The sequence below is a fragment of the Hordeum vulgare genome, chromosome 2H (genome assembly GCF_904849725.1).
Source record: "Hordeum vulgare subsp. vulgare chromosome 2H, MorexV3_pseudomolecules_assembly, whole genome shotgun sequence".
Lineage (NCBI taxonomy): Eukaryota > Viridiplantae > Streptophyta > Magnoliopsida > Poales > Poaceae > Hordeum > Hordeum vulgare.
This window is the reverse complement of record NC_058519.1, coordinates 239,834,482-239,860,638: the sequence shown is the minus strand read 5'-3', so window position 1 is coordinate 239,860,638 and position 26,157 is coordinate 239,834,482. Positions and strand designations below refer to the sequence as shown.

The window sequence follows — 26,157 nt, the reverse complement described above, 5'->3', positions numbered from 1 at the left end:
AGACCGTAGCACAAAAATACAATCTATGGTCAGCCTGCCCGGTCACTTTCGACCACAAGGATCATTCGGCCAGAATCCGTCATGTAGGGCCGGTCGCCCTAGTCCTAGATCCCATTGTAGATGGGTACCACCTCACTAGAGACCTCATGGACTGAGGAAGTAGCCTCAATCTGATCCATTGAGATACGGTGAAAAAGATGGGCATAGACCCATCGAGAATCAAACCAAGTCGCATTACCTTTAAGGGAGTGATTCCAGACGTGGAAGCCCGCTATTCTGGTATGATAACACTGGAGGTTGTGTTCGGCTCACCCGACAACTTCCGCAGCGAAGACTTGATCTTCGACATCGTCCCCTTCCACGGCGGATACCACGCACCGCTTCGTCGTACAGGTTTCGCCCGCTTCAACGTTGTGCCGCACTACGCCTACATGAAGCTCAAAATGCCTGGACCCAAAGGAGTCATAATAGGCAACGGCAATACAGAGCGATCTCTCCGGACCGAGGAACACACGGCTGCACTGGCAGCTGAATACCAACATGACAGCGAAACATCGAGCCACAAGCGAGGAATCAAGGCGCGGAAGGAAGGCAAACGAGCCTAACATTTTGTCGTATTGATATTATGATTGCTTTACAAGGTGCTCTTCCACACCTTTTACTAAATCATGGCATAAAGCATTAAAAGTGAGTATCTACCGATTTCATCAGATTATATTCCCTATTGCTGCGAGATCTACTCCATTTTGAAGATTATCCTCAAGATGTCATACTTAGTAATTTGAGATTCACACTAATGATTTCAAGCTAACTTAGCTAACTTATTGAAATGCCCATTAATTTTGCTAAGCTCATTACACCATCAAACATGATGGTTTTTATTTACAAATCATAAATTAATTATCTCTGATAACCTGTGGCTAAAGAATTTGAGGCATTCACCCGCAATGGCCATTACTACCCTACCTAAACATAGACATCATGATCGCTCTTATGTCTCGTAGCATAATGTGTGCAATACAAGACCGTTGTATTCGCCACTGGTCGGAATCACACTTTACTCTCTCTCGTTTTACTTTGCAACACTCATTAGGTGCAACCACCTCAACTTGGAAATCCGTAAAGGCTTGAGCACACTATATACTATATCACTAAACCTCCTAGGATTGGAGGCCTCACAATCAATTGAGGTCTCCAATTGGAATTTGATCATTCAATTTTGACCGGATCAACAATCTTTTTCATTTCTTTTTTTATACAATACATCATGCTTCCTAAAAAATTTAATCTTCATAATTAACTGAGGCTTTAATTTAGAACTTGATCACCCAATTTTGAGCGGATTAACAATTTCTCAAAGAGCTTTCTTATTAATTTATTTTAAGTCTTCATGTTTTCTAATTTTAAACTCTTTCATTCGATTGAGGTATTCAATTTTAGATTTGAATCACAATTTTGATGGAGCCAACGATTTTTCAAATCAATCGACAGCAACCGAACTATAAAAGTATACTAACCCCTCGTGTCACCACAAAAAAAGAGTCACCATATGATTTTATAGCCAAATAAAGTACATGCAACCAACGATAAAAAATTATCCCCATATAAATATGGATTGATTAACAGATAATACATAATCATACGACGAATGGCACACCAAATAACTAGATTAAAAATAAACATAAAAAAACTTCACCGTCTCCCTTACCGGCCAAACTAGATACTCCATCAATTTCAAAATACAAGGATTATTAGTATTTTGAAAAGTCAAATTTCTATACTTTTAACCAAGTTCACAGCCAAAAATATAGGCTTTCACATTATTAAACAAAAAATATGAAAATTCATTTCTTGATGAATCCAATAACACCGATTGGATATTACAAATTTTAATACATTTTTTTGCAAATTTAATCAGATTTAAAGAGGCTAGACTTTTCAAAAAGTAATACACCATATATTTTGAAGTAGAATGATAAAAGAAATTTGAAAGTCCTAACAAATTCAACAGCGCAAGCGCGCCCAACCCTTTTAGTATAGGACTAGTTACCAATGGAAGAAAAAAAAATTGGCACTAATGGAAGAAAAAAAATTGGCTAAAAATCAATGAGAGCAACCGCATGCAAATCAGAAAGCCATTAACGTGTAACCTCAAATCCTATCAGCAAGCCCGGGTGAACACACACACGTTTGCAGATGATCTCATACTTACTCACATAAATACACATTCGGGGGAATGGGGAGCAGTCATCATCAACAAACCAAACAGAATGGTGATGCTAACCAAGGTAAAGTCGCATCAGCATCAGCAATCCAAACAGAACAATCATACTAACCACTAAACAGAATAGATGAAGGAAACTCAGAAACAACTGACACGATAAAACTACCAGAGTAAGCTGACTGCTGGGTCAGCCCCTTGATCAAGGGCCTACCAACCGTGACTCGGGACTTCTAAAAAAATGAAAAGCATGTCAATGTAACCTGGGTGCTGGGACTATCTTAACCATACACGCATAAATAAACGAATATACTTGTCCACAGTCCACACAAGGTTAGCAAATATACATTTCACGTATATAGAGGATCTCGTGAGTTTTTACTCCGTCTGAACTAAGCATACAAACACAGCGCACCCTCACACTGGAAACATTGGGAAAGGGAAAATCCCAGCGCTAAACGGACGAAAACGAAATCTTAAGCTCATCGCTGAAGTCTAACACTCATCTGCGACCATGTCGACTTTATCTTCATCAGCTATCTGAGCTGAAACTGACTGTGATGCACCTGAATCCCTACTCTCGTCAAGTGGTGTAGGTTTCTCCAGCTTCTCCATGTCGCCAATGTGCCTGTCACTGTCTAATAGATTTTCTTGTTCTGGCTCTTGATCATCACTTGATACAGGTCCTACTGCCCATGTGGTACTTAATCCAGTTGCATCAACTACTGGCAGCAAAGAGAACTCTGCAGGTGGACTACCTGGTCCCGACAATTCCCTCCTTGGAGCACCAGCATCAGGAGCATTCCCCATTGGTGATCTACAAGACCCACTGGTAATGCCATCTAATCCAGTGAATCCATCTCTCTTACAGCCAGTTTCAGGAGCCTCTGACCTAGCCGTGCAAGCAGCAGCAATAGCTTCTGAAATTTCCATTGTACTGTGTGTTTCTTCAAAAGCAGGGGGCATCACATCTTGCTTCTGACTGCCAGCGGAAGAAGATGATGGAGAGTTTAAGTTTAGTGAAGGGGCATCATTAGTCTGATCAATTGAAGAAGTAAGTGGAGCTTCCATTAATTTTGGTTCTGGAGCAGATATTTGATCACCTTGCCCGGATACAATTTTGGGATGCTCTGCCTGGGTGGAAGCTTGCTGAACCGTATATAGTCTCCTCTTCTTTGGGGTATTTCTTGGGTCCTTCGGGTGAGAAAGGCGAGGTCCTTGGAACGGGAATGGGGGTATTGCTGGTCTTTCTTCTCCAAGAACTAGGCACACAGACTGTGCAATTGCTAAAACAGTTGCTGGTAGCTCACATTCAATCGGCTTAGATGGAGGAGCGCGCACAGCCTCCTGAAGCCAATGTGGTAGCTTGTTTGATCTGGAACTTCCAAAGATGCCAGCGGTTTCAAGTAGAGGAATTGAGTGCTTTGTGTGATACAGATTCATTTCAATGGGCTGTTTACCTAACCTCACACGCTGCTGCATCTCGTGAAACAAATCGGCCTGCCCATCTGAAACACTATGAAGAAGAATGTTCTCATGAGAACTTGATGCAAATTCATTCTGCTGGATCGAACTACCGTTTGGTATGTTTATGGGTAGAGAACCAATACTTTCCATCATAAAAGGATTTGGCATATACGGTGGGACCAGTCCAATATCAGCTTTCTCCCACTTGTCGGATGTGCTTCCAGAAAAATCCCCACCATAACCTGTTTTATTCTTGAAATCCTTCCATGGCACCAGTGATGGACCACCCTCAGTCATGTAATTCGAAGGCTCAATATGAGGAAATCTAGATGGTATATCACTGCAACCTAATTGAATATCAGTTAGGTGGGACTGCAACTTAGGTGGCTCCATCTTAAGTTTAGAGAAGTTACTTCCACTTAGTGCCCGAGACATCATGGCATCAGATAAACCAGGAAATGTGGAGTTGGAACTCCTGGTGACTGGCATTGGTTCCTCCATAATTTTCTGCTCCTCCAAAATCCATCTCAACGCTAGCTCTTCACTAGTGCGGTGGTTCAAAAATTTCAACTTTGGATCTCTAAGCATGGCATCCCAGTTACCCCTTCCATGTCTACGAACTCCAATCCACAAAGCATCAAGTTCATCTTCCGACCAATAATCAGGTTTTGACCTCTTTTTCATGAATTTATTTGTGGCGTATTGAGCACGCATCATTATATTATCCAATACCTTCTTGTGATTTTCAGGCATGGCTGAATGGATTGGTTGAACTGGGCTAATACCTAACCCAGGAAGAAGGGCAGACATATCTGCCATGAATTTTGACCTCTGCTTTTTTGAACTTCCAGCAATATCTGCCATGAAGTTTGGTAAAAATGAACTGTTTGGCAATTCTGGGATAGAATTACGAGCATGCTCCTTATTAGTGCCCAGTGAGAAGTTGGGAAATAGATCTGGTACTGAGTTCATATGATTGAGTGGAATATTGTCTTCCAGACAAAAGTTCGGAAGACCCATCTTCCCTTGACATGAAGCAATAGAAGGTAAAGGATTTTCAACAGGGTCACAAAGCCCCTTCCCAGATATAGGAGGAATCTGCACAGAAGAACCATGTTATTCCTTTTACTTAACAGAAAACATCATGCTCTGATCAAGAATAACTATTGTTCCCTATAGGTACCAAAATGAAAATCTTAGGGTGCAAGCAACATTCTGTCCTAACATAAATAAAGTGGAAACACTAACTTTTGACTTCTGATAGGAGAACGGCATGGACAATGATAATAATGTGACCAAATGATGAAATAATTGCGGAATGTAAAAAAGAGCAGTGCAAATTTGAGAAGATGGCATACAGGATGGAAGGGGAAGTAGCTATCTGGAAGGATGTTGCTCAGCCTTCGCAAAGTTTCAGATGAACCAGGAAACATAGTCTTGCTGGGAGCCGATTGGCCATGATTTTTTAGTTCACTGGAATGCTCAGCAGCAGGTGACAGTGGCCTGTTGGATACTTCACTGCTAGCTCTTTTTTGCTCCTTCATGTTTGGCCCACAATTTGAATTCTTGTACGAGTTTACCTGATCAGCATTCGGAGCACAGAGGCCAAGGACAGGTAAGAGGTGATGTGGAGTCCCTTGATTTAAGACATCAGTTGCCTTTGAGTGGTGCTTCGACGAAGTAGCATGCGCAGCAAGTTTGGCATGAAGCTCTCGAGAGATTTCAGGATATCTCTTTGCCTTCTTCGAGGAATGCCTCATTTCTGCAGTTGAATCACTGAAACGTTTAGCCCCAGACGGCTGCACAGAGTCAGGATCTTCAACAATTCTCAAAGGGTTTACACCATATTCATTAACACTAGAGTCATATAGTTTTATGAAATCTTCAAGTTTATCATCAGCATAGTTCTTGATTGTGTGCCGCTGAGCAATCCTTTCCTTCTGTCTAGCTCGGAGCTTTCCACTGTTGCAACCAGAAGTAAATCAATTCCTGAAGAAAAACTGTGCATGCAGAGGGGGTGGGAGAGAAGGGGAGGGCATACTATTTTTCCTTCAAAGCCAGTCCAGCTGCGGTGTATTCTCGCTTGGGTTCATCCCCATCATCAGAGTTCTGCATAGCAATATCAGCAAATCATTGTGTAGCTGTATATAAAATCTAAGAGTGCATGGCAAATAGCAAATGAAAACCACAGTGCAGCCACCTATTAACTAGTTACACAATATCTGTTGTAGGCGTATACCTAAGAGACACAAAATTGAGGTAATATCTGACGGAATTAGATCATACTTGTCCACGCCAGATACTCCCTGCATTGCAAAACTTAAGGCGTAGTTTTACTACCCAAATTTGACAGGAACCCAAGGTTTTGGAGAGGCGCAGCTGCAGGGGAGTGGCTTGCAGGCAGACACTGAGTGGGGACGTGGTCATGGAGACACCAATTTGGGGTGCTAGTGGAGGAGTGCCGGTGCTGAGAGCATCTCCAGCAGGGCCCAAAACCAGTTTTTTTTGGTGGGTGGGTGGGGGGGGGGGGGGTGTAAAAACAAAGTCCAGCAGGGCCACCAAAAAGGATAGGACACCATTTTTGGGGCCCCAGCCCCAATTCTCATCTACGTAGGGCAGGAGGAAGTTTCATCTCCCGCCCACGCCATCAAGCTCCACCTCCTCCCCTCCAGCAGCCGATTCCTCACCGCCGTCGACACCCCACACACACGCCGGTCGAACCATTTCCAAGTTATGCCGCCGAGCTCGCCGTCTCCGTCCCCATTCTCGTCAACCCGCCTCCGACTCTTTGTCGCTCCTCCTGTCTGCACCACCACGCTCACGCTCCACATCCTTCCCTCCCGCCGTCTTCACCCCACCCTTACGTCCCGCGCCCTGCCACATCAGGGCGCCAATCCACAGGAAGTGAAGAGAAAGGAAAAGAAGAAAAACTGATCCACTGACATGTGGGTCCTGTATGTCAGTGTAATGGCAAAAGAAAATGGGTGCTCACAGATGGGAGTGATGTCAAATTTTTGGGGCCTCAGAAAAATTGGGGCTACCGCTGGAGAAGCTCTTAGGGTACAACCACATTTCCAGGATTTGCAACTTCGTAATGAGTTATGGATGGGCTTCTGTTGGCGATGTTTTGGGTCGAAAATGTCCCCAAGTATCCTCAAAGTATCCAGTCTAAATATATTTTCAACAGACAATAGAGGGAGGTTGTGTTAGGAATTTCCATGTAATCCATAGGGGTACTGCAGATTTAGGAAGCATGCTCCAAGTGATGTCGGAGTTCAAAAAAAAAACATGACGACGTGGGCAAAAATTTCACTTCCAGGTTCAAATTTTGAAGCATAGCATCACAATGTCACGCAAAACCATGTATATTTAAGAGTGGTTAGCGAGCCAACCAATGCTTGGTAAGAGACTTGTTCTACCACAGTTTGGCTCAGTCATAGTCAAAATCTAAGTTTCTCAGAAGGAAGTGGTAGCTATATGCTTAACACATGCAAGTCGAACGTTGCTTTTAGGGGAAAACTTAACATCATATACCACAATCCAATGGATCAAGGTGGTCAAAATGAAGATATACTCCTTGCGTACATGTTCAGAGGGGGGGGGGAGGGGGGAGGGAGGTGAACATGAAAGATAGAAGTACCTCACTTAATGTCTCATTGGCAATTGCTGCAAAGGTTTCCCTGTAAGAAACAGCTTTCCTTAGACGCTTGCCTCGACCAAGGGATGCCTCCTCTTCGATTTGGTATTGCTCCCATCTGAAACACAAATATGCATTTAGTAACCGACCATCATGCCCAGAGAGAGAGCGCTAAGGGCATGAACTATGGTGGCAGCACTTACGTGCTGCCCCAGCCCAGCCACATAGAGTTGAAGCACCGTTTAATTTCACATTCATCCAACGCAGCCTTGTGACAGAGAGCCATGATGGATGGGTGAGCTTTACCAATGCATCCGGACCACATCTCTCCCTCTCCCTCTCCTTTTCTATCTCTCACTCTTTGCTTTTTCTGCTCGAGCGGCTGGCTCCTCTGCAAGCTACACTACACATCTGAGGCATCTACTTTTAGTCCATGGTAGCATCCGAACCTAGTTGCTCATGGGGCAGTAGGTCTGGGGCTATGCATTGGCCATGCCCTAAGAAAACAAGAGTGATTCTTGCAATTAGTACACCATGCCCTATCTATCCCTATCTGACCTAAGATTTCATAAGGTATTATGTACCGTTTGCTAACTTCTCCAATTGGATATATTCTAGAATTCGAGTATTTATCCTTCCATTTAGTTTGTCTTTCTGTTTCTGATTTGTTCAAGTTATGGAGTAAACCAAGAAAATATGAAGAAAAGATCATCATAAGGCAATAGACAGACTAGTAAAATAACAAGTACTCCCTCTGTAAACAAATACTCCCTCCGTCCCAAAATAAGTGTCTCAACTTTGTACTAGCTCTAGTATAAAATTATACTAAGCTTCAGACAGTTATTTTGGGACGGAGGGAGTATAAGACATTTTAGATCGCTAAAGTAATGATCCAAAACGTCTTGCATCTGTTTACAGAGAGAGAAGATGGTATTGTAAAGCACCTGAGACGTAAAAGTTTATCCCATTCATTTTCTTCCACAGGATTAGCTGCATCATGTTTTGTTTCGGATGCCTGTTCACAACCATCGTTATCAATATTTGGAATGTCCTCAGCAGCACCAGGATCGTCATTTATATCATCATTCCAATCAATTGACTGCTTCACGAAGGAAAGTAAAAGCAACTATTAATTGAGATCCCTGGAGACAAGTTTTCAATTGCACAAGGTAAAATCTACATCACAATAACATTAGTAACCACCATCCAAAAGAAACAAGAGAAGTAATAGTAATGCAGTCCGAGAACAAAAAGACTGAATTCAAAATTTGTGGATGGATCCATCTATAAGCAGAGAAGGACAATAAGTTCTAGCCAGATAACGCCGGTTAGGAACTTTCAAACTATTAACTACTCCCTCCGTCCCAAAATAAGTGTTGCTGCTTTAGTAGTAAACTAGCAAAAGGGCCCGTGCGTTGCAACGGGAGAAAAAAATACCACACGCTTTTAATCTTTTTATAATCATTTTGATTTATTAAAATAATAAGCTAACTAACTAATGTAGTGAGTCCTATCCTATTTTGTTGAGAAATCAACCCGTTCATTGTTAATTCCACCATGATGAGAAATTGAGCGGGACAAACAAAGCAAAACAAAGAGGCTACGTGAATTGATCAATGGACTGTTATCTTATTTCACTCATGGGGTAGAGAATGTGGGATCAGATGACAAACTGAAGGTGGTGTTCCATTCTCTCTCTCTACAAACAACACAATCTTACATTCAATACATTCATTCATCAGCAAACAAATCCCCACAAAACAAAATTTCTTGTCGGTGCTTGGCACACGGTTGGAGGCATGGGGAGGGGATCTCACCAGATGATGAGTTCCTGCCGAAGGAGGGGATACGATGAGGGGAGCAAGGGTTAGGCGCCTCTATCTGGCCATAAGGAGTCGCCGTTGCCGCGCCATAACCTCGAAGTTCCCCGTGTGAGCCATGTAGGCCCGCCTCCACCTGCAGGTACTTCGCTCCGCCGCGCCTTATCCACGCGCCGCCGCTTTTCTGCATCTTGCAGATGCATCATCCCCAGTCACTGTAGCTGTCACGTTGATTTGATCCAGAAGCTGTGCTCGAGCGCCGAAACGGGGGCAGCAAGCGGGCAGAGGTACGGCCGCGGAGGCGGGTGGGTTGAGATCGACAATAGGGGTGGTTGAGGTCGGCCGCGGCGGCAAGTGGTGTGGCAGCGGCCTGGGCACATGCCAGGGTGGACCAGGGTCGACGCGATGCGCTCGAGCGCCGCAACGGGGGCAGTGAGCGGGGAGAGGTACGGCCGCGGAGGCGGGTGGGTTGAGATCGGCAACGGTGGCGGTTAAGGTCGACCGCGGCGGCGAGTGGTGTGGCGGCGGCCTGGGCACAGGCCAGGGTGGCCCAAGGTCGACGGGAGGAGGCGATGCGAACAGGTATAATTTTTGCAGCGAATCCTTTTTTTCCTTTTGCGTTGCAGATAAATGATGGAGCGCGGGTTGGATAACAAAAATTACAGGGGCTTTCTTATAAAAATATCGCGGTGGGTTTTCCGACGGAAGCAATAGCCGCTTTATTATTATTAGGTACAGATTTGTACTAACTTAGTACTAAATTTGCGACACTTATTTTGGGACGGAGGGAGTAGTATTATAGCTTGGTGAGACATGTACAAGGCGACACACTCGTTTCCATAACCTACCAATGAATCACTGCATAAACACTTAATATTCATTATTTGAAGATAAACACACACTATTAAATTACCTTTACAGTACCAAGCATATCATTGTCCAAATCCCCATCAGTGCTTTCAGCTACAGTTGTTGGAAGGCTGGATCTATCAAGAAGCCTCATAATAGCATTTTCATCCCAAATAAGCTTGGTAGAACTGCCAATACATTTATCCTCATAAACATCACCTAGGCCACCAGTTTTCCTCCTATGCTTAACCTCAATATCAGATACATCATGTTTAGCATCAGAAGCTTCATCATTATCTTTACCATTCACCTCATCATTATTCCTGAAGAGCTCCTCGGTTCCCCAGCGAATAATATCTTCCACTTCTTTCTGCGATTCTGATTTGTTAACAAAAAGTTGATCAAGCATCAATTTCTTCTTGGCAAGTTGCAAGATACGCTCCTCAACACTAGCACGCACTACAAGCCTGTACACTAAAAGTCTGTTTGACTGCCCAATCCTGTGTGCTCTATTCATCGCCTGTATATCAGCATGCGGATTGAAATCAGAATCATATATGATAACAGTGTCTGCAGTTGCCAAATTGATCCCAAGACCACATGACCGTGTAGATAACAAAAATACAAAACGGGTCTTGTCCTGATTGAAACGAGTAATAGCTGCCTGGCGTTCTGCCACAGACACCGAACCATCTACTCTTTCAAATGCTTTAGGACCAAACTCCAGAGTCAGATAATCTTCGAGAATGTCAAGAAGTTTTGTCATCTGAGAAAAAATAAGAACACGATGCCCATCACTGTGTAACACTTTGAGCATAGAATGCAACAAAGCTAACTTTGCTGAGGCCTTTATTCTCATTTCGTGCAAAAACTCTGGTGAACCTGATTCGGGTTCAGTTCCAGGAATAAGATATGGATGGTTGCAAACTTTCCGAAGCTGCATTACTATGTTGAGCAATGACTGATGAGCGCCACCTTTTCCGGTATTACGCAGTACTTGGTAGTTCTTTGTAAGCATAGCACGGTAGTATTCAGCCTGGATTGATGTCAGTTCGACAGGCACCATTCGCTCCGTCTTCGGGGGGATATTTTTCATTGCATCTTTTTTCAGCCTTCGAAGCATATGTGGAGCTACCAGTTTCTTCAGCTCCTCCACTTTCTCTGCTGTTGCAAGTTCATTAAACTTCTCCTCAAATGATGCTAGAGAAGGGAAAGAAGCAGGCTGTAGGAAGTTCAACAAATTATACATTTCACCAATGTTGTTCTGTAATGGGGTTCCAGTCAACAAAACCCTGTGCTGAAATGAAAATGTATTGAGCAAACTGAAGAGTTTACTGCTAGAGTTCTTCAGACGATGCCCCTCATCAACTATAAGAACTTCCCATGGCACAGAACGAAGATATGTAGCATCAACAAGCACCATCTCATAAGTGGTGAGCAAGACATTGAACTTGTGAGACTTTTTGCTTTTACCTATCTGGGTTGCATCGCCCTCATGCCACTCATATTGACGAATTGCAGATCTTGCCCGTGCAGAACCATGATACTCCACAACATTCAAATGAGGCGCCCAGGATGCAAATTCAGCCATCCAGTTAGGCATAGTTGAAAGAGGAACCAAGACAAGACAAGGCAAGTTAATCTTAAATTCACAGCACAGGGACGACAGAAAAGCACAAGCTGACACCGTCTTCCCAAGACCCATCTCATCAGCAAGGATAACATTTTTTGACTTGAACCAACATTTACGCAGCCAGTTCAATGCTTCCAGTTGATGTGGAAAGAGCATGCCCCCCTTAAGTTCTTTTGGCTGCTGAATCAACACAGTCAGCTCTTGGCGGTTTCTTGCATTTGCACAGTTACCTCTCACATCCCGGTCCAAAGCCTGGCATTCAAAGTTTTTGAACTGAGTAACCAAATGAACATACTTCAGCATGATAGGTTCATCTAATCTTTCCCAAGTGCATTCATCATAAGGAAGGCCATACCATTTGATTAAAGCCTCTTCTACTTCATCTAAGGAAACACGCAGAGCAATAACACGTTGTGGTTGGCACCATTGGTCCTTGCAAATGTTTATCAAACCCATTCCATACTTTGCTTTGTAATTTTCTAGTTTCCGTTTTGCTAATGTTCTTAGTTCAGATTCAGAAATCCAGCTATTATGGATGTTTGATTTTCCAGCCCATTTGACCAAAAATTCATATGCAGTATCATCATGGCCATTTCCTGCAATTTCGTTTATATTTCCATAGACTTTACTTTCAGGTGTCAACTCTTGTTTGGTATGTACCGTTGCATCAACTTCGGAAAGTGGAAGTTTGATATCACCCTTTTCTGATGTTCCTGCAGCTGGAACATCAGATACTGCTTCAAGTTCACCATTTACTGAAGGTATGTTTTCCCCTACTACTCCAGAATCCTTTATGGTGATGATATGGTCAGTGCAACAATCTGACACTGTCTTCGTGGCTTCCTCAGGACCCACTGACTCCTTTTCATGGTATTTACCATTATTCTCCTTTTGCATTTCACCACCATCCAAATGATCTTCACAGGCATCATGTGCTGATTCATCAGCACATACATCCTCCAGAGTGGTGTCGGTATCGTTTCTTAACAGCTGTGTTGGCACACTGGAAGAACTAGAAGGAGCACCATCTTCCAGCTGCACATTAGTTAATTCAATCTGCTCTGATGAAGCATGGGGCTGTGAAATGATTTGGCTTGTCTGAAGCCGACAGCCTAGGATGCGGTCAACCTAAGCAAAGCAATGTATGCAATAAATCAGATAACATAGAAAAAGGGACAGGGAAGGCAAAAAAAATTGGATGAAGATGTAACACATATGATTAAGGAAGGTGATGGTGTAGGAATTTCCTAGACCGAACCTGCAGATCCTCCTGAGGAGTTATTATCGTATCCCCCGCCACAGCTAGCACCTGCACCATTTTACCAGATATATGAACGGCATTCTGAATAGATATGTTCAAGCAAAAATATTTAAGATAATAATGCAGTCAACAAACAAGACAAACACTAGAAAAGCAGAAGGCTGGTCATGGTAGCAACCAAAGACAACTGATCCGAAAATACATGGAGAAAAATAGAAAATAATAATCAAGCCAATTTAGTGTTAGGGGGTTACAAATACCACTAATATCAAAACTGACAAGATGAACCATAAGAGGGTACCAAACCTACCATGTATCTCCCAGGTGAAGTCAGAAAGCATGATCAGATGTATTATTAAAAATCTGTTAATCGGTTCAAAAGAGTTGTTAACTGTGGCAAGTTTGCTCAGATATTTAGATTGTTCATAAAGTATGGTTGTAATAGAAACAAAATGAGCTTATGAAGAATATAACAGGAAAAGTGCCAACAAAAGAAAGGAAGATGCAGAAGTGCAGAGAATGAAAAAATGAAAAAATGCCATGGTAGAGTTAGAAAGTAAATGAAAAAATATTCTTAACTGAACATCTAACATACTAAATAAGTTCAAGTAGGTATCAACCAGAAAATGGTTCGGCAGCATTTCTGGGAAGGTAAATTGTATAGAAAATGTCCATGTTTGTGAATACTAGAATAAAACATAACGTGTTTGAATACCTCTGAATGTTGTTTATCAACAAAATTAACTTTCTTTTTCCCTTTCTTGGCACTAAATGTAGGTGTTCTGCCATCCAGAGATCTCCTTTTTGGTGGTGATTCGCGGTGCTCAGGAGATGTAGATGGCCCCATTGACGAATCACTGTCAACATCAGTTGCCAAAGATCTGAGCCTTTTTGCCTCAGATCGCTTAGGGTCTTTGTGACTATTTTGCCTCTTGGTTTTATATTTCTTTGGAGACAAATCCATGGAGCGCAGATGTTTCTTCATTTTCAAAGCAACTCCATGTTTCTCCTGTTTCTCTTCTGAAGACTGGCCAACGAATCCTGACTTCAAGGGCTTTGTAATTGCAGATAATTCTTTGGTCGAACGCCTCTTCAAATGTACTATCAATGGCTTCTTTTTCTGAACTTCATTATCCTTCACACTGGGATCACCCTCCTTCAATGCACCCGGGCATGATAGTTTTACTTGTTCGTTTGATTCACCTTTCTCTTGTATGGGACTCCGGGTATTGAGAGAGAGTTTGTTATGGGGAGATGGGCTATCTGATATGGTGCGTGTACGCATTCTCCTTGTTCTTTCACGTTTGGAAGTGTCAGCGTCCGCATTTCCTAACAACTTCAAGCTAACTTGTTTCGTACAACATCTTGGGCATTGCCAGTTCCCAGGCGGTGCACGCTATATTTGAAATGTAACAGTGCAAACAGATTAAGACAGAGATTACACCCGGAAAAAAAAATGTGCAATCAAACAGTAGAAATGCTTCAAACCTTAAGGGGAGGATTAAGACATTCCAAGTGGTATGTCCGTGGACAGCTATCGCAACACAACAAATTGCCACCAAGGTCACATTCTACACACTCATAGAAATACTGAAGAAACAAAGAGAATGTGTGTATAAGATAAGTTGAACAGCAATACAAAAGTATTACAAAGAAAATAACTGTACGTGAAGCCTTAAAGTGGCAATAATTTGTAATTTACAAGTGAATAACTGGAGAAGATGTAAATTTTCAGTTGAAACATAGTATTAATTTTACTTTTGGCGGATATAGTTGCTTAGAATGCCCCGTGATGATCTAATAAGATCTGTCATTCAATTACAGTTTGCATCCTGAACGCGACAACACCAAAACAGTTCATAGGTATCCCCTGCCAAATGAGCACACATTGACAGATATGACAAACTGTTGGGAGCATGGGAGAATTCATATGTTAATAGAACATGTAAGCTCCTACTGAAAAGCATCACTTGCAGTATTTATGTGATGAGAGATTTCCAGAACTGTTAAATCCAGTCGTTTCGCCAAAGCTATAAAATTTAAAATGAGTGGCCGATGACAAAAGGTGTTCCGCCCATGGTTAAACAGAAAATGTGATTAAATCATCGTTTAGCAGTAAGCTCGCAGTGCATGCAAGAGCAACACATGAAATACTTCCATTGATCATTTTTTATATGTCTATTTGTTTCACGATATTCGTAGAAGTTGTAAGGCATGCATCCATGGTTAATGCATGCATACTAACCACACAAGTGTTATCTCAAATTTCCAGAGAACTTGTCAGAATTGTATAGGCATTCGGTTTGGTGACTTTCTCAATCTTAGAGCTTTTTCAATCTACGAGCCTGGTCAACAAAAGTGGATGGATGGGAAGTAAATCACAGAAAATATCCACAAGATATACTGACAAGTGTGAACTAATAAAAAGAGAAGAAATTCACCCCATCATGTCCTCTTATCTTCTTGGCTGATGTAGAAATGCTAGTGTCATGCTTGGACCTCTTTTTTATGGAACCATTGTTCATTAGAGAGCCCGATGTTGGTGATGTAGCCTCATGCTCATTTGACGAGCTAGCTGTTAACTTGCTTCGCTTTCTTTTGTATTTTGAAACCCAATTTCCATCTGCTGCACTATCACATAAAGAACTCCTCTCCTTCATCGTTGGAATACGGACGTCACATGCTGCTAGCAACAGAAGAATGCATTTCTTTATTATTAAATATAAAAGTAGACAACCCCTAATTGAATATACTAAGCTCAATGTGTATTCATCTAGTATTGTATGCATTACAATACTAATCTATAGCGAGATTAAAAGTAGCTCAATCAAGCTCAAGAACAACCAAGGACTTGAGGTACATGGATTTACTCAGAAATTACTTGCATGGTATTCTCATACAAATACAAAGCATTAGCAGATGATCAGCCTCATATTGCAACGGATAAATGACAGCATTTGAATTATTGTTCACTGAATGTTCCTTTTGCTTCATACCGATGTATCCAAAAAAAACATGTATAGAACATGATAAAGCGAAATTAATAATATGCAACAAAGAGACAAAGCAGAACATTTTCCGAGCATGAAACCCCTTTAAGAAAGCTAAACCACAGAAAACAAGGATAACCAGAACATAGCATTGTTGTCACTTGTCAGGACTTGTTGCTGATATTGAACTGATACTCAAAATGAAACTTCACCTGTAACCCAGGCATGCAATACATAGCCAAATCCCACTAGGAATCTCACACTAATTCTTTTCTTCAGTCATTAATATACGACTCGATTGCTTTACCGATCTCTGTGGTAGGTCGTTCCAAAATCTACCACAAGTCGCTGTGATATATTGCTTTTAAATCCACTTAATGAGTCTAACATAAGCACAGTCAAACACGCGATGTGACATAGTGCTCAAATTCAGTCACGACTAGCAAACACTACTCCAGATGGTTCGCCTCGTGTGCCCGTTGCAAACACGTATCCAGAGTTTCCCTGCTGCTACGGTCTGCCGGACAGTAGTAGAAACAGCGCACAGACAGCTAGAACCAGCTCCGAATCATACGTCACAAACAGAAGCATTACCGTTCCTTACACAAGCTCACCAGCAGCTAACAAACCTCGCACCTCAAACGCCCAAACCGGCACCAAAACACAAATCCGAATCTCCGCCCTAAGCCCGCACCCCATCCGGCAGTCAAACCTCTACACAGCAAAATTCTTGACAGAAAATCCCGTAGACCCACCCAATTAGACGCTGAACCGCAGTACCGAGAGCGGCTTCACCTCCGGTTTCGCCGCAGCGCCCCGAAACTGGAGCCGAATCGACGGAGGCAGCGGCGGATCCCGCGGCGCGGCGCCCCACAGAGCACAGCAGCGCGGAGGGAAAGACGGAACCGAGCGGAGAGAGGCGGCGGTGGCGGCGGAATAGACGCGGGCAGTGGGGAAGGGGGCGAATGGGGAACGGGGACGCAGGGCAGGGGCAGCAGACAGCGGCGCGGCTATCGATGGGGAGGGGCACCCATCGGGGGGTGCTAAGGGGGCCGTGCGCAGCGCTCCCTTCACGCGTCGCTTTCGCCTGCCCACCAGGGGCGGAGGTGGGTGACAGGCGGGACCCGCGGGCGGCAGGGAGGGACACGTGGGGGCGGGCGCGAGGTGAGTGCCGGCCTCCGCGGTGGCGTGAGACGGCGGGTGGGTGGCCGCGGCCCGCCGCTCCAGGCGCGGGCGGCGGGTGTAGGGATGGATGGAATTGATGGGACGATTCCGTTGGGCGTTGTTTGGGTGGGAAGCTGTTCTTCTAGTTTAGGGCCTGTTCTGAAAACTTCTCATAACCAGCTTCTTCCCCTACTTCTTACTTCAGTTGGCGAACCTGGAGCGTTCTGGACCATCGCTAGCTTCTCCAAGCCCCTGATTGAGCTGGCAGCCCAGCTGGGGCGCTCTAGGCCTGCTAGTTGACAGCTTGGGCCAGCTAGAAGGAGCCCATATGTGGGGCGAACTGCACACAGGCCAAAAAAAAACAAGCTGGGCCATAGTGCTTGGGTGAATGGCTGGGCTACTTTTCCGTTGTAAACATATCAGAGAGATTGTGAGTTGAAGGATATCTCCCCTAATAATAAAGGTGGAGTGCTTCTGTCGTCCGGCGTCGGTTATTTTGCAGAAAACCCCCTGCGTTTTTCCCAAATCAACCCACAATCCGTTTTGTCCGTCACCGAGCCTCCCACTCGCGCCCCCTCAGCCACCAACCGCTCCCTCCCCCTCCCCTCCCGATCCAGATTGGATCGGGGCTAAGGTCGCGCCGCCCCGCCGGTGCCCCACTGCCGGGCCACCACCAGCCCACGCCGTTGGCCGCCCCCCTCATCGGCCCCATGTTCGTGCTCGGCCCTGTGCTCTCTGTGATCTTATCGAGTGACAAAGAAGGTGGAAGGGGAAAGCATCTTCTGGTCAGCCAGAGAAGAGAGAAGACGCAACAGGGGAGGAGGAAGAGTCGCCCGCGCGTCGCCGACGGGCCCTCCCCGCCGTCGCACCGGGGCGGGGGGCAGCGTCGGACGGAGGCTCCGGCTGCCGGTGCAGCTGCTGCAGGTGCCGCGGACGTGGAAGCGAGCCCGGGAGGGAAGGGGGCTCTCATGCGCTCCGCCTCCGAGCCGGCGCTCTGGTGGCACGACGCCCGCGTCCACCCCGCGCAGCCCCGCGCGTCGCCGCCACCGCTCGACCGCCCTCACACCTGCTACGACGTCTAGCTTTGCAGGTTAAATGATGCAAACGCCTTGTTTTCTTTCTTAAATCACAAGCTACCTGCCTGTGGATGATGGGATTGTACGCACGGAGCCTTGATAACTTACCTCCGATAATCGGGAATTCCTGACTCAGTGCTCATTCCAGCTCCAGTTAATACCATGAGCTTGTTACTGAGACAAGTAACAGATAATTAAGATTCCTCTTCAAATGTAGCTCAAGAACTTGATAAGGAAGTTCAATACAGACTTTCACCTCTTATCTATAAACTGGTATAGTAGGTCCACATCCTTGGAGGTTGGAGGATCTGAATCAGGAACTATCCGTTTGTCTCTCAAAAACTGGATGTAAGTTTCACAATAATCTTTAGGTACAACAACTGATGAGTGGTTATTTCTTGCTTGAATGGAGCGAAAAGAGCATCTCAATGGAAGAGGAATTTTCCTCCTATGAACAAGTCCATTATATATTGATGCTTGGATATTGTAAAAATGAGGACAATATCCTGAAATATAATTTATTGTAATTAGTTAGTGCAAAAAAGTAGATTAGCCTAATTGTCCCAGAAAAGGCCATTCTCTTGGCGAACTTGCCTTTTGGTATTCCTCTCAGAGCACTTCCAAAACCTGCAATGATCTGAAGTACATTACACATGTAAGTTGTATAATTCGACTCGGTATTGAACACTAGAAAGAGTGTACATATTGAATACAGCCAACTTATTGCATTGGTATGTGACCAAGAAGTATCATTACATGAAAATGATTCCAACAGATTTAACTTTGTGAGTCACAACTGCCGAATGGTGGAGTAGCTGCAAACGGGTTGAACAGAACATCCTACTAAGTTAGTGCTTATGTGACCAGGTTCGTAAATCATATGCCTGTTTGCTTTCAGGCTCAACACCTCCCTCTTGGTGGACTATTGCCAAGATGGAACACACAAGTACATCCTAATCGACATCGGCAAGACCTTCAGAGAGCAAGTTCTCCGGTGGTTTGTCCACCACAAAGTTCCTTATGTTGACTCAGTGAGATATTCAATAGTGCATTCTTTTCTAAAAAAAATAAAAATCCTGGGGACTAAGAAGGTTCTGTGCAGTGCAGATCATTCTTACTCATGAGCATGCAGATGTTGTATTAGGCCTTGACAAAGTTTGGGTGGTACAACCAAGAAATGGCAGAAACGATGTCGAGCAAATTCCTATCTTCCTCACGCAATTCACGATGGATAGGTTCATCTTCGTCTTCTGTTTTCCAAGTGAACTGAAAAAACACCAGATTAGTCACCAGAACATATCATGTAATAACAACAGCCGTGAATTTACAGTATCGCCAGAAGATTCCCCTACTTGGTGGAGCAGAAGCCAGAGGATGGCAATGAAGATGCCCAAGCCGCGAAAATTGACTGGAAGATAATTGAGGAGGATGTGGACAAACCATTTGTAGCGTTAGGGCTAGAGTTTGTTACGTTGTCGGTAACGACCAGCGCTGTTGAGCGTTACTTTGATCTTGTTACATGTTTGACTCCTGGAGTGCTCACTTACCTTGCTACTCTGTGTTCGGGTAATGCACGGAGAAGGGTATATTTGTTTTGGCTTCTTATTTGGGAGGAGAGCCAGAGTTGCGTATTTATTTGATGTCTCAAGATTTCTACCTAAAACTGAGCATGGTAAAAAAATAATCTGGTCCATAGTTCTTTGTTCAAATAATTAGAATGCATGTTCTTGCGGATCACATATGGGAGGGTTGTTAATCAATACAGCATGACATTTTTCACTTACATATATTTAAGGGGTAGTTTGTAACGAAACTGAAAGATGTTACTAATCTGTTAAACTGCATCCAAAATTCTCAACATTGTTTATGATGTCCTTGATAGTCTAGCATGTTACTTATCTATTGTTGTTGCTAAAACTGTATGCCAAATTCTATATGTGGGTTACCGAAAATCATAAAAGTCTACACCCCAACTTTAGTGATTTCATCTTAATAAATTCAATGGTAACACTTTTCAGTACGTTTCTCGGAGACGAGAGTCTTAGTACATGTCAGTTATCAAATAGTAGTATTCACAAGGTTGCAAATCATAATTTCACATGGTAAAACATCTACTCCCTCCGTTCCAAAATACTTGTCGTGGTTTTAGTTCAAAGAGAATCTCTGCCACGGCAAGAAAAATCCACACCCATGGCAAGTGAAAACGTTGCCATGACAACGCCCGCTGCAGCTCTGTCCGGAGTTGGATCAATTGTATCATCCTCCTCTGCCAGTGCTACTAGCTCGTCTATGGGGCCGCAAGGAAGATGTCTGTTGGAGTATAAATTAGGAGCGTATGGTTTTTTTCCCGTAGCAACGCACGAGCCCTTTTGCTAGTGTTACATAAGTTGCAACAATAAGAAATACTAACCTTTGGGAGGATGTGGGAATGTGGCCTTGTCATTTTCAATTGCATGGAATAGCACACTTGTATCATGCATAGAACCCGGTTGTCCAATTGAAGCATAGGTGAAATGCATATCAAAGTCGCATACTGCCATCACATTTTGAGTTGTTACACACGTTCTTCCAATGTACCTTACTTTTGAAGGTCCCTCTGGAATTGAAGCCCTAATATGTGTCTCGTCTATTGCACCAATGCTTGTTCTTCCGTATCATCCAAATCAAGATCATGGATGTCATCAACATTGATGGATTCTTTCACTGCCGCACTAGAGGGGGGAGGTATGCCAGAAGAGGGATTCCAATGATCAGTACCATCAGTTGTGATATCTCCAAAAATAACCCGCAACTTTTCTTCATTGGCAAGTCCTTTCTTCTTGAACTTGCCACACCCTTTAATATCATGTAAATAAACAAGTGAAAACATTATTAGTAAATAAAGAGATATGGCTAAATTAAGATGCATGATGCAACAACAAAAGAACTCACAATTTTAGCCTTCTTCTACCATTCATCATCTTGTGACACGGTGTTGTTCACATAGTCCCATCCGGCTCCGGTCTCCCAAAACTTGAGTTTCTTGAACAAGGTGAAATCAGCATTAAGCTTGTCCCATTTGTTTTTCATTTGTGTGTGTGTGTAGTCAAGCCCGGTTCTCATCTTAAATTGTCTTGTCACCTCATCAAATGCATTTGGGGTTAGATAATTGTCTGGCCTATTTCCAACATCCACTTGATTGGCAAACAACTCACACACAATTCGAGTGTTTTCAGCGCTCCATTCAACGGTCATGCTTGACACTTTTCTACGAAAATGCATGTCACGTTGGTCCTCACATGTACTAGGATAATATGAAAACTGAAGTTTTTTGCAAAGCCAAAATCATGTCAAACCTGAACTACACTAAACAAATAAACTAATATCTTAGCAGTAATGCTACAATCTTAGCAGTACACATACTAGTTAAAACCATTAATATCTTAGCAGTACTACACTTCACAAATCAATCCTAACATGTACTAGTTTAAACTAGTTATATCTTAACAGTACACATACTAGACTGCACAAAAATTCAGTTTCCATTGAACAAAAATTCAGTTTTCAGTAACAGTACAGGAACAACATGTCTGACATAGGTAGAAATCCATCATTGGAGCTCACCTTGTGGTTTGGGAAAGAGGACTCGGTCGAAGGGATGCTGCTCCTTGCTCCGGTGATGGTCTCGGGAGTAAATGGCATCTGAGTGACCTCGTCATTGCCATGGGGTTGCTGCTCCAAGCCGGTGGAGGGAGGAGCGCCACTGAGCAGGGGATCCAACGGGAAAGAGGCCCGGATGGCCGGAACTGTAGGCGAGGAGGGGGTCTGGCCGGCGATGGGGGTAGCGCGACTGGCGGCGGCTCTGAGGGTTTGAGAGGGAGAGGTGGGGAGAAGGAGGGAGGAGGAGGGGATAACTGTTCGAGAGGGAGAGAGGGGGCTCGGGTCAGCCCCAAACGTTTCCTCGGTGGTGGCAGTTTCGGCGTAAATAGGGCCAACTCCAGATTCCGTTAATTCGTGGAGCTCGGTTTTCCTTGCTCCTAAAAAATGCACTACGACCCATGACTGCTTCGCGATTTCAACTTCTAGGAGCAAATGCGTTCTACAGCGTTTTATACCCATCGGGGGTGCTAGGGGGGCCATGCGAAGCGCTCCCTTCACGCGTCGCTTTCGCCTGCCCACCAGGGGCGAAGGTGGGTGGCAGGTGGGACCCGCGAGCGGCAGGGAGGGACACATGGGGGCGGGCACAAAGTGAGTGTCGGCCTCCGTGGTGGCGTGAGACGGCGGGTGGGTGGCCGTGGCCCGCTGCTCCAGGCGAGGGCGGCGGGTGTAGGGATGGGTGGAATTGATGGGACGATTCCGTTGGGCGTTGTTTGGCTGGGAAGTTGTTCTTCTAGTTTAGTGCCAAGGTTTTTTAAGATTTTAGAGCATCTCCAACAGGCGCGTTTCGACCGGCGCCCAAAAACGGATTTACAGCGCACTGTTAGCTTTGTTTAGGGCGTCGACGAGCGCCGGCTCCAGCGGTCGCAGCATACTTTAGCGCGCGCGGCGCTCGAGCAGCCGCTGCAAATACACACCCAAAACTTGTCCAACACGCAATATATAGTCATTGTCGTCACACCAACACGATAAAACATATAGATAATATATAACATATAGATAATAAAAGTAGTCCAACACATACATAATAAACTAGTCCAACAAGAAATAAACTAGATAGATAAAACTACTCCGAGTCGTCACTGTGGGTGCTGTCCGAGGTAGATAGCCATGCGTCCTCCCAACGTTCATCGTCAGAAGTGAAGATGGACATCTCACCGTTGTTGATGGCCACACACTGCGATATAGCGAGTAACTTGCGTCGACGCCTGTCCTGTCGCTCCTCGCGACGCCTTGCCGTCCTCTCCGCCCAGAAGGCGTTCTCAGCGACGACGTCCTCCGGGTGGTGCTGGCGCCACTCCGCCATGGCTCGCTCGTCCTCCTCGGCGAAAAGGAGTCGGTGCTGCTGCCAACGGTGCTCCTGACGGTCCTGGTCTGATATCAGACGAGGCGGAGGGGCGAGGGTCTGCGCTTGCTCCCGCGTGTAGACATCGTGGAAGTTCATCTCCGCAGGAGGCCTCCCTAGGTACCACGCCGTCGCGTCGTACACGCGGACGGCCTCGTGCGAGGTTTCGATGGTGCCGAGGCCGAGGTGGACGTCGTCGGACTTGATCTCGGCGTAGTAGACGCCCGAGGGGCGCTCGTGGACGCAACAATAGACCGAGGATCGACGGCGGCGCGGTGGCATGGTGGCAGAGGGAGCGGCAGAGACAGCGGTGTAGGAGTGGCAGAGAAAGCGGCGAGGAAGCGGTAGAGGGGCGCGTGGCTATGGGCAGCCACGTGGCGGGCGCAAAAATTTATACGCGCGCTGAAAGCGGTGCGCCAAATCTGGCGCGCGGCCGCCCGCTTTCTCGCGCACGCGCACAATAGTTTACTGCGCGTGCTTTTTTGCCGCATCCGCTGGAGCGCGCGATTTCGTCCCCTACGCGCTAAAAGTCTTGTTTACCGCGTGCGCACGTTTTTTGACGCCCCTGTTGGAGATGCTCTTATCAGCTTGTTTGGTTGGGGATATTAGAGCATCTCCAGCCGTTGAGTCCCCCAGAGGCATTTTTTACGCTGGTTGAGGTTATTTCGGCTTAATTTTTTATTTTGGGGTGAACTTTTTTTCAGTCATTGGGCTCCCGGCGATAATACGGGGCACTCCACGCTGGCCACGCGTCCTTTGTGTGTTTCCTATGCCATGTGCGGAGGAGAGAGAAAAAAGAGAAAATAGATGGAATGAGCGACTGATGTTGGGCCATTTGCATGCAAAAAGTAGCGTCGGCGCTCCCGAGTGCCCCTCGGTGGGATGGGTTTGGCCTGGGAGCGCCACCTCTAATTTTAGCCAAATACAATGAAAAGTGAGGCGTTGGGGGCGCGAGTGGGACTTTTTTTGTCCGCTGGTGCTGAAAAGGTACTTTTGCAGGGCGACTTGGGGGGCGGGTGGAGATGCTCTTAGAGGTAGGGAATGGGGATTTAAGGGATACTCCCTACTTTTTGATTTATTGGATTTATCTCATTTTTAGGGGGTTTCATGTTACAGGTCTTATTTTCATTTCTTTCCACCACATGTTCATATTTCAAGGTGCATTAAATTGATGCATGCAAGGATTAAAAGAAACCAACCAATGCATGTAACCATTCCTACTCATTTAATGGTCATCCATCCATGCAATATAATTAATACATACCAAAGTTTAAATAATTTTGTAAACTACTAGATACATACCTTCATTCATCATCTACTTTGATTGATGAGATTTCAGATTTAAGCCCTATAAAAACCGGAAAGGAGGGAGTATGTGACGTATAATCCATTGTTTGGTTAGAGGGAAAGAAGGGAGTATGTGACATGTAATCCATTGTTTGGTTAGAGGGCATGGGAATTAAGAAGGTTAATTCCACGTATCTCTTCCCAACCTCCCGTGTTAATTCATGTGGGAAGTTATTGTCTTTCAATTCCCCTTTACTAATCCTACTACACACCAAACATGAAATTGGGACTAAAATTCAACTTCTCATGCCTAATCCTCTACTAAACTCACACATGTAAACTCCCATTTCCTTTCCTCATTCTAGCCAAACACGTTGTATAGGTTGACACTATGAGCTTTGGTAAAAAAGATGCCCATTTCTTGTTCGTACGTGTTGCCTTTTCTTGTCTTCATCTTTTATTAAGGTCGTGCTTGGAACTAATGTATTTTAATACAGAGGCGTATAACTTACACTTGTAACTTACATGCCGTTGTGTAAATTCCAGCTCAAAATGAAACGACGGACGCATGTGTGTATTTTTTGTTAAACGTATTTGAAAGAGAAACGGTGATCCAAACATGGCCATAGTGAAGTGACACCCTCATCTCTTATGTGTGATTGTGTGATATACATGTGTGATGCATAGCTAAAAAACACCAGTCACTATCTGAATGGCTAAAGAAATACCTCCTAACAAACCGAACCCCCACCAATAACTAAGATTGCTCGCGGTTGGATAATCTATCAAATGCTACATACGTGTTCACTCGCTGCAGCACTGCTTTCTTTTTGTTTTGCAAAGTTGGATGGCATCACAACAAACGGCGTCCAAGGATATGGTCTTCCTCCTTAGATGTACCGTTGTGGAGCTTGTTTGCTACTTGCCCCTCGTGCCATTAGATTCTTCATGTAGAAATCTAAAATCAGATTATGCCTGACCAGGTGACGATAATATACTTAACATCGTTTTCATCTTTAAAGGCATCACCTTGGAGATTCCAATGATGGATTCTGACGGTGTGCACGATTGATGGCGGAACTTGGATTTATGGTGGTGCTGACATGTTCTTTTCTTTGCACTGTCTTTTGTGGTGTTTTTCTCCTTTGGAGCGTTTTTATAATATCTATTTCTAATCAATGGATTTGGCAATTATTTTGCCAACATAAAAAATGAAAAGCGGTCAAGTAGGTCGAAGTTGTAAAAAAACAAGATCGAAGCTTTCAACATATGGAGTATCTCCTAAACTCAATAGTTTGTGTTTGTGTTGTAAAAAATTACTAAAGAGGATTAGCTTGGTTCAAAAAATTGTTTACAATTATCCATAGTTAGTCATCGAAGCTAAAAAAACTAACTATACTTACCGCACCTACCAGTAGTCCTACCTTATAATCGGTACCGTTGTGTTTTTCTTATTTTTTTGCAAAATCACGACGTGCAAGATAATCTCATATGTACACGTAAGATATATTTTTTGTTGTAGATTATGTTGGTTTCTATTGCCTTCTAAATGGTCGACAAGTCATATGTACACGATCTTTTTGCAAGTCTTAATACAACGTTATCTTTCGGGGGGCTAATATTTGGTGTATGAGCATTGCTAAAATATTTGTACATGTCATTTTATTTTAATTCATTGATCTTCTTCATCTTGCAATTTTGCTCAATGCGGAAAAAATTTAGACTACTCAAATTGCTTACCATAGCTTTATAGAAGAGAGAAAGTTAATTA

The 26,157-nt window shown here is 44.2% G+C and overlaps 2 protein-coding genes across 6 annotated transcripts; one reads left to right on the top strand and one right to left on the bottom strand.

The window, feature by feature from the left end:
* Window positions 1-2,498: 2,498 nt before the first annotated feature.
* Window positions 2,499-17,162, bottom strand: LOC123425981 (protein CHROMATIN REMODELING 4). 5 transcript variants are annotated; one of them, XM_045109759.1, is made up of 11 exons: window positions 16,674-17,162; window positions 15,330-15,574; window positions 14,377-14,478; window positions 13,604-14,284; window positions 12,886-12,936; window positions 10,059-12,755; window positions 8,270-8,427; window positions 7,329-7,443; window positions 5,730-5,797; window positions 5,047-5,650; window positions 2,499-4,786 (listed from the first exon to the last, which is right to left on the bottom strand). In XM_045109759.1, the coding sequence occupies exons 2-11, from the start codon at window positions 15,546-15,548 to the stop codon at window positions 2,717-2,719; spliced, it is 6,765 nt and encodes a 2,254-aa protein (XP_044965694.1). In that variant the 5' UTR covers window positions 15,549-15,574; window positions 16,674-17,162; the 3' UTR covers window positions 2,499-2,716. The 5 variants fall into 5 exon arrangements, with proteins under 5 accessions (XP_044965694.1, XP_044965691.1, XP_044965690.1 ...); XM_045109756.1 differs by having other exon boundaries at window positions 16,634-17,027; XM_045109755.1 differs by having other exon boundaries at window positions 15,330-15,571; window positions 16,634-17,027.
* A 1,759-nt stretch (window positions 17,163-18,921) lies between these two features.
* On the top strand, window positions 18,922-19,834 carry LOC123426257 (putative hydrolase C777.06c). The gene is made up of 5 exons (XM_045110055.1): window positions 18,922-18,929; window positions 19,017-19,149; window positions 19,226-19,353; window positions 19,449-19,595; window positions 19,684-19,834. Exons 1-5 carry the CDS (start codon window positions 18,922-18,924, stop codon window positions 19,832-19,834), a joined length of 567 nt encoding a protein of 188 aa, XP_044965990.1.
* Window positions 19,835-26,157: the final 6,323 nt, after the last annotated feature.

Excerpts from the sequence above, each read along its gene's own strand:
- LOC123425981 (XM_045109759.1), bottom strand. The coding sequence starts at position 15,548 with ATGAAGGAGAGGAGTTCTTTATGTGATAGTGCAGCAGATGGAAATTGG. Across the intron at positions 5,798-7,328 it reads CCAATGAGACATTAAGTGAG|AACTCTGATGATGGGGATGA; the intron begins GTACTTCTATCT and ends ATTGCTATGCAG. Across the intron at positions 5,651-5,729 it reads CTGGCTTTGAAGGAAAAATA|TGGAAAGCTCCGAGCTAGAC; the intron begins GTATGCCCTCCC and ends TGGTTGCAACAG.
- LOC123426257 (XM_045110055.1), top strand. Across the intron at positions 19,150-19,225 it reads AAGTTCCTTATGTTGACTCA|ATCATTCTTACTCATGAGCA; the intron begins GTGAGATATTCA and ends TGTGCAGTGCAG. Across the intron at positions 19,354-19,448 it reads ACGCAATTCACGATGGATAG|TATCGCCAGAAGATTCCCCT; the intron begins GTTCATCTTCGT and ends GTGAATTTACAG.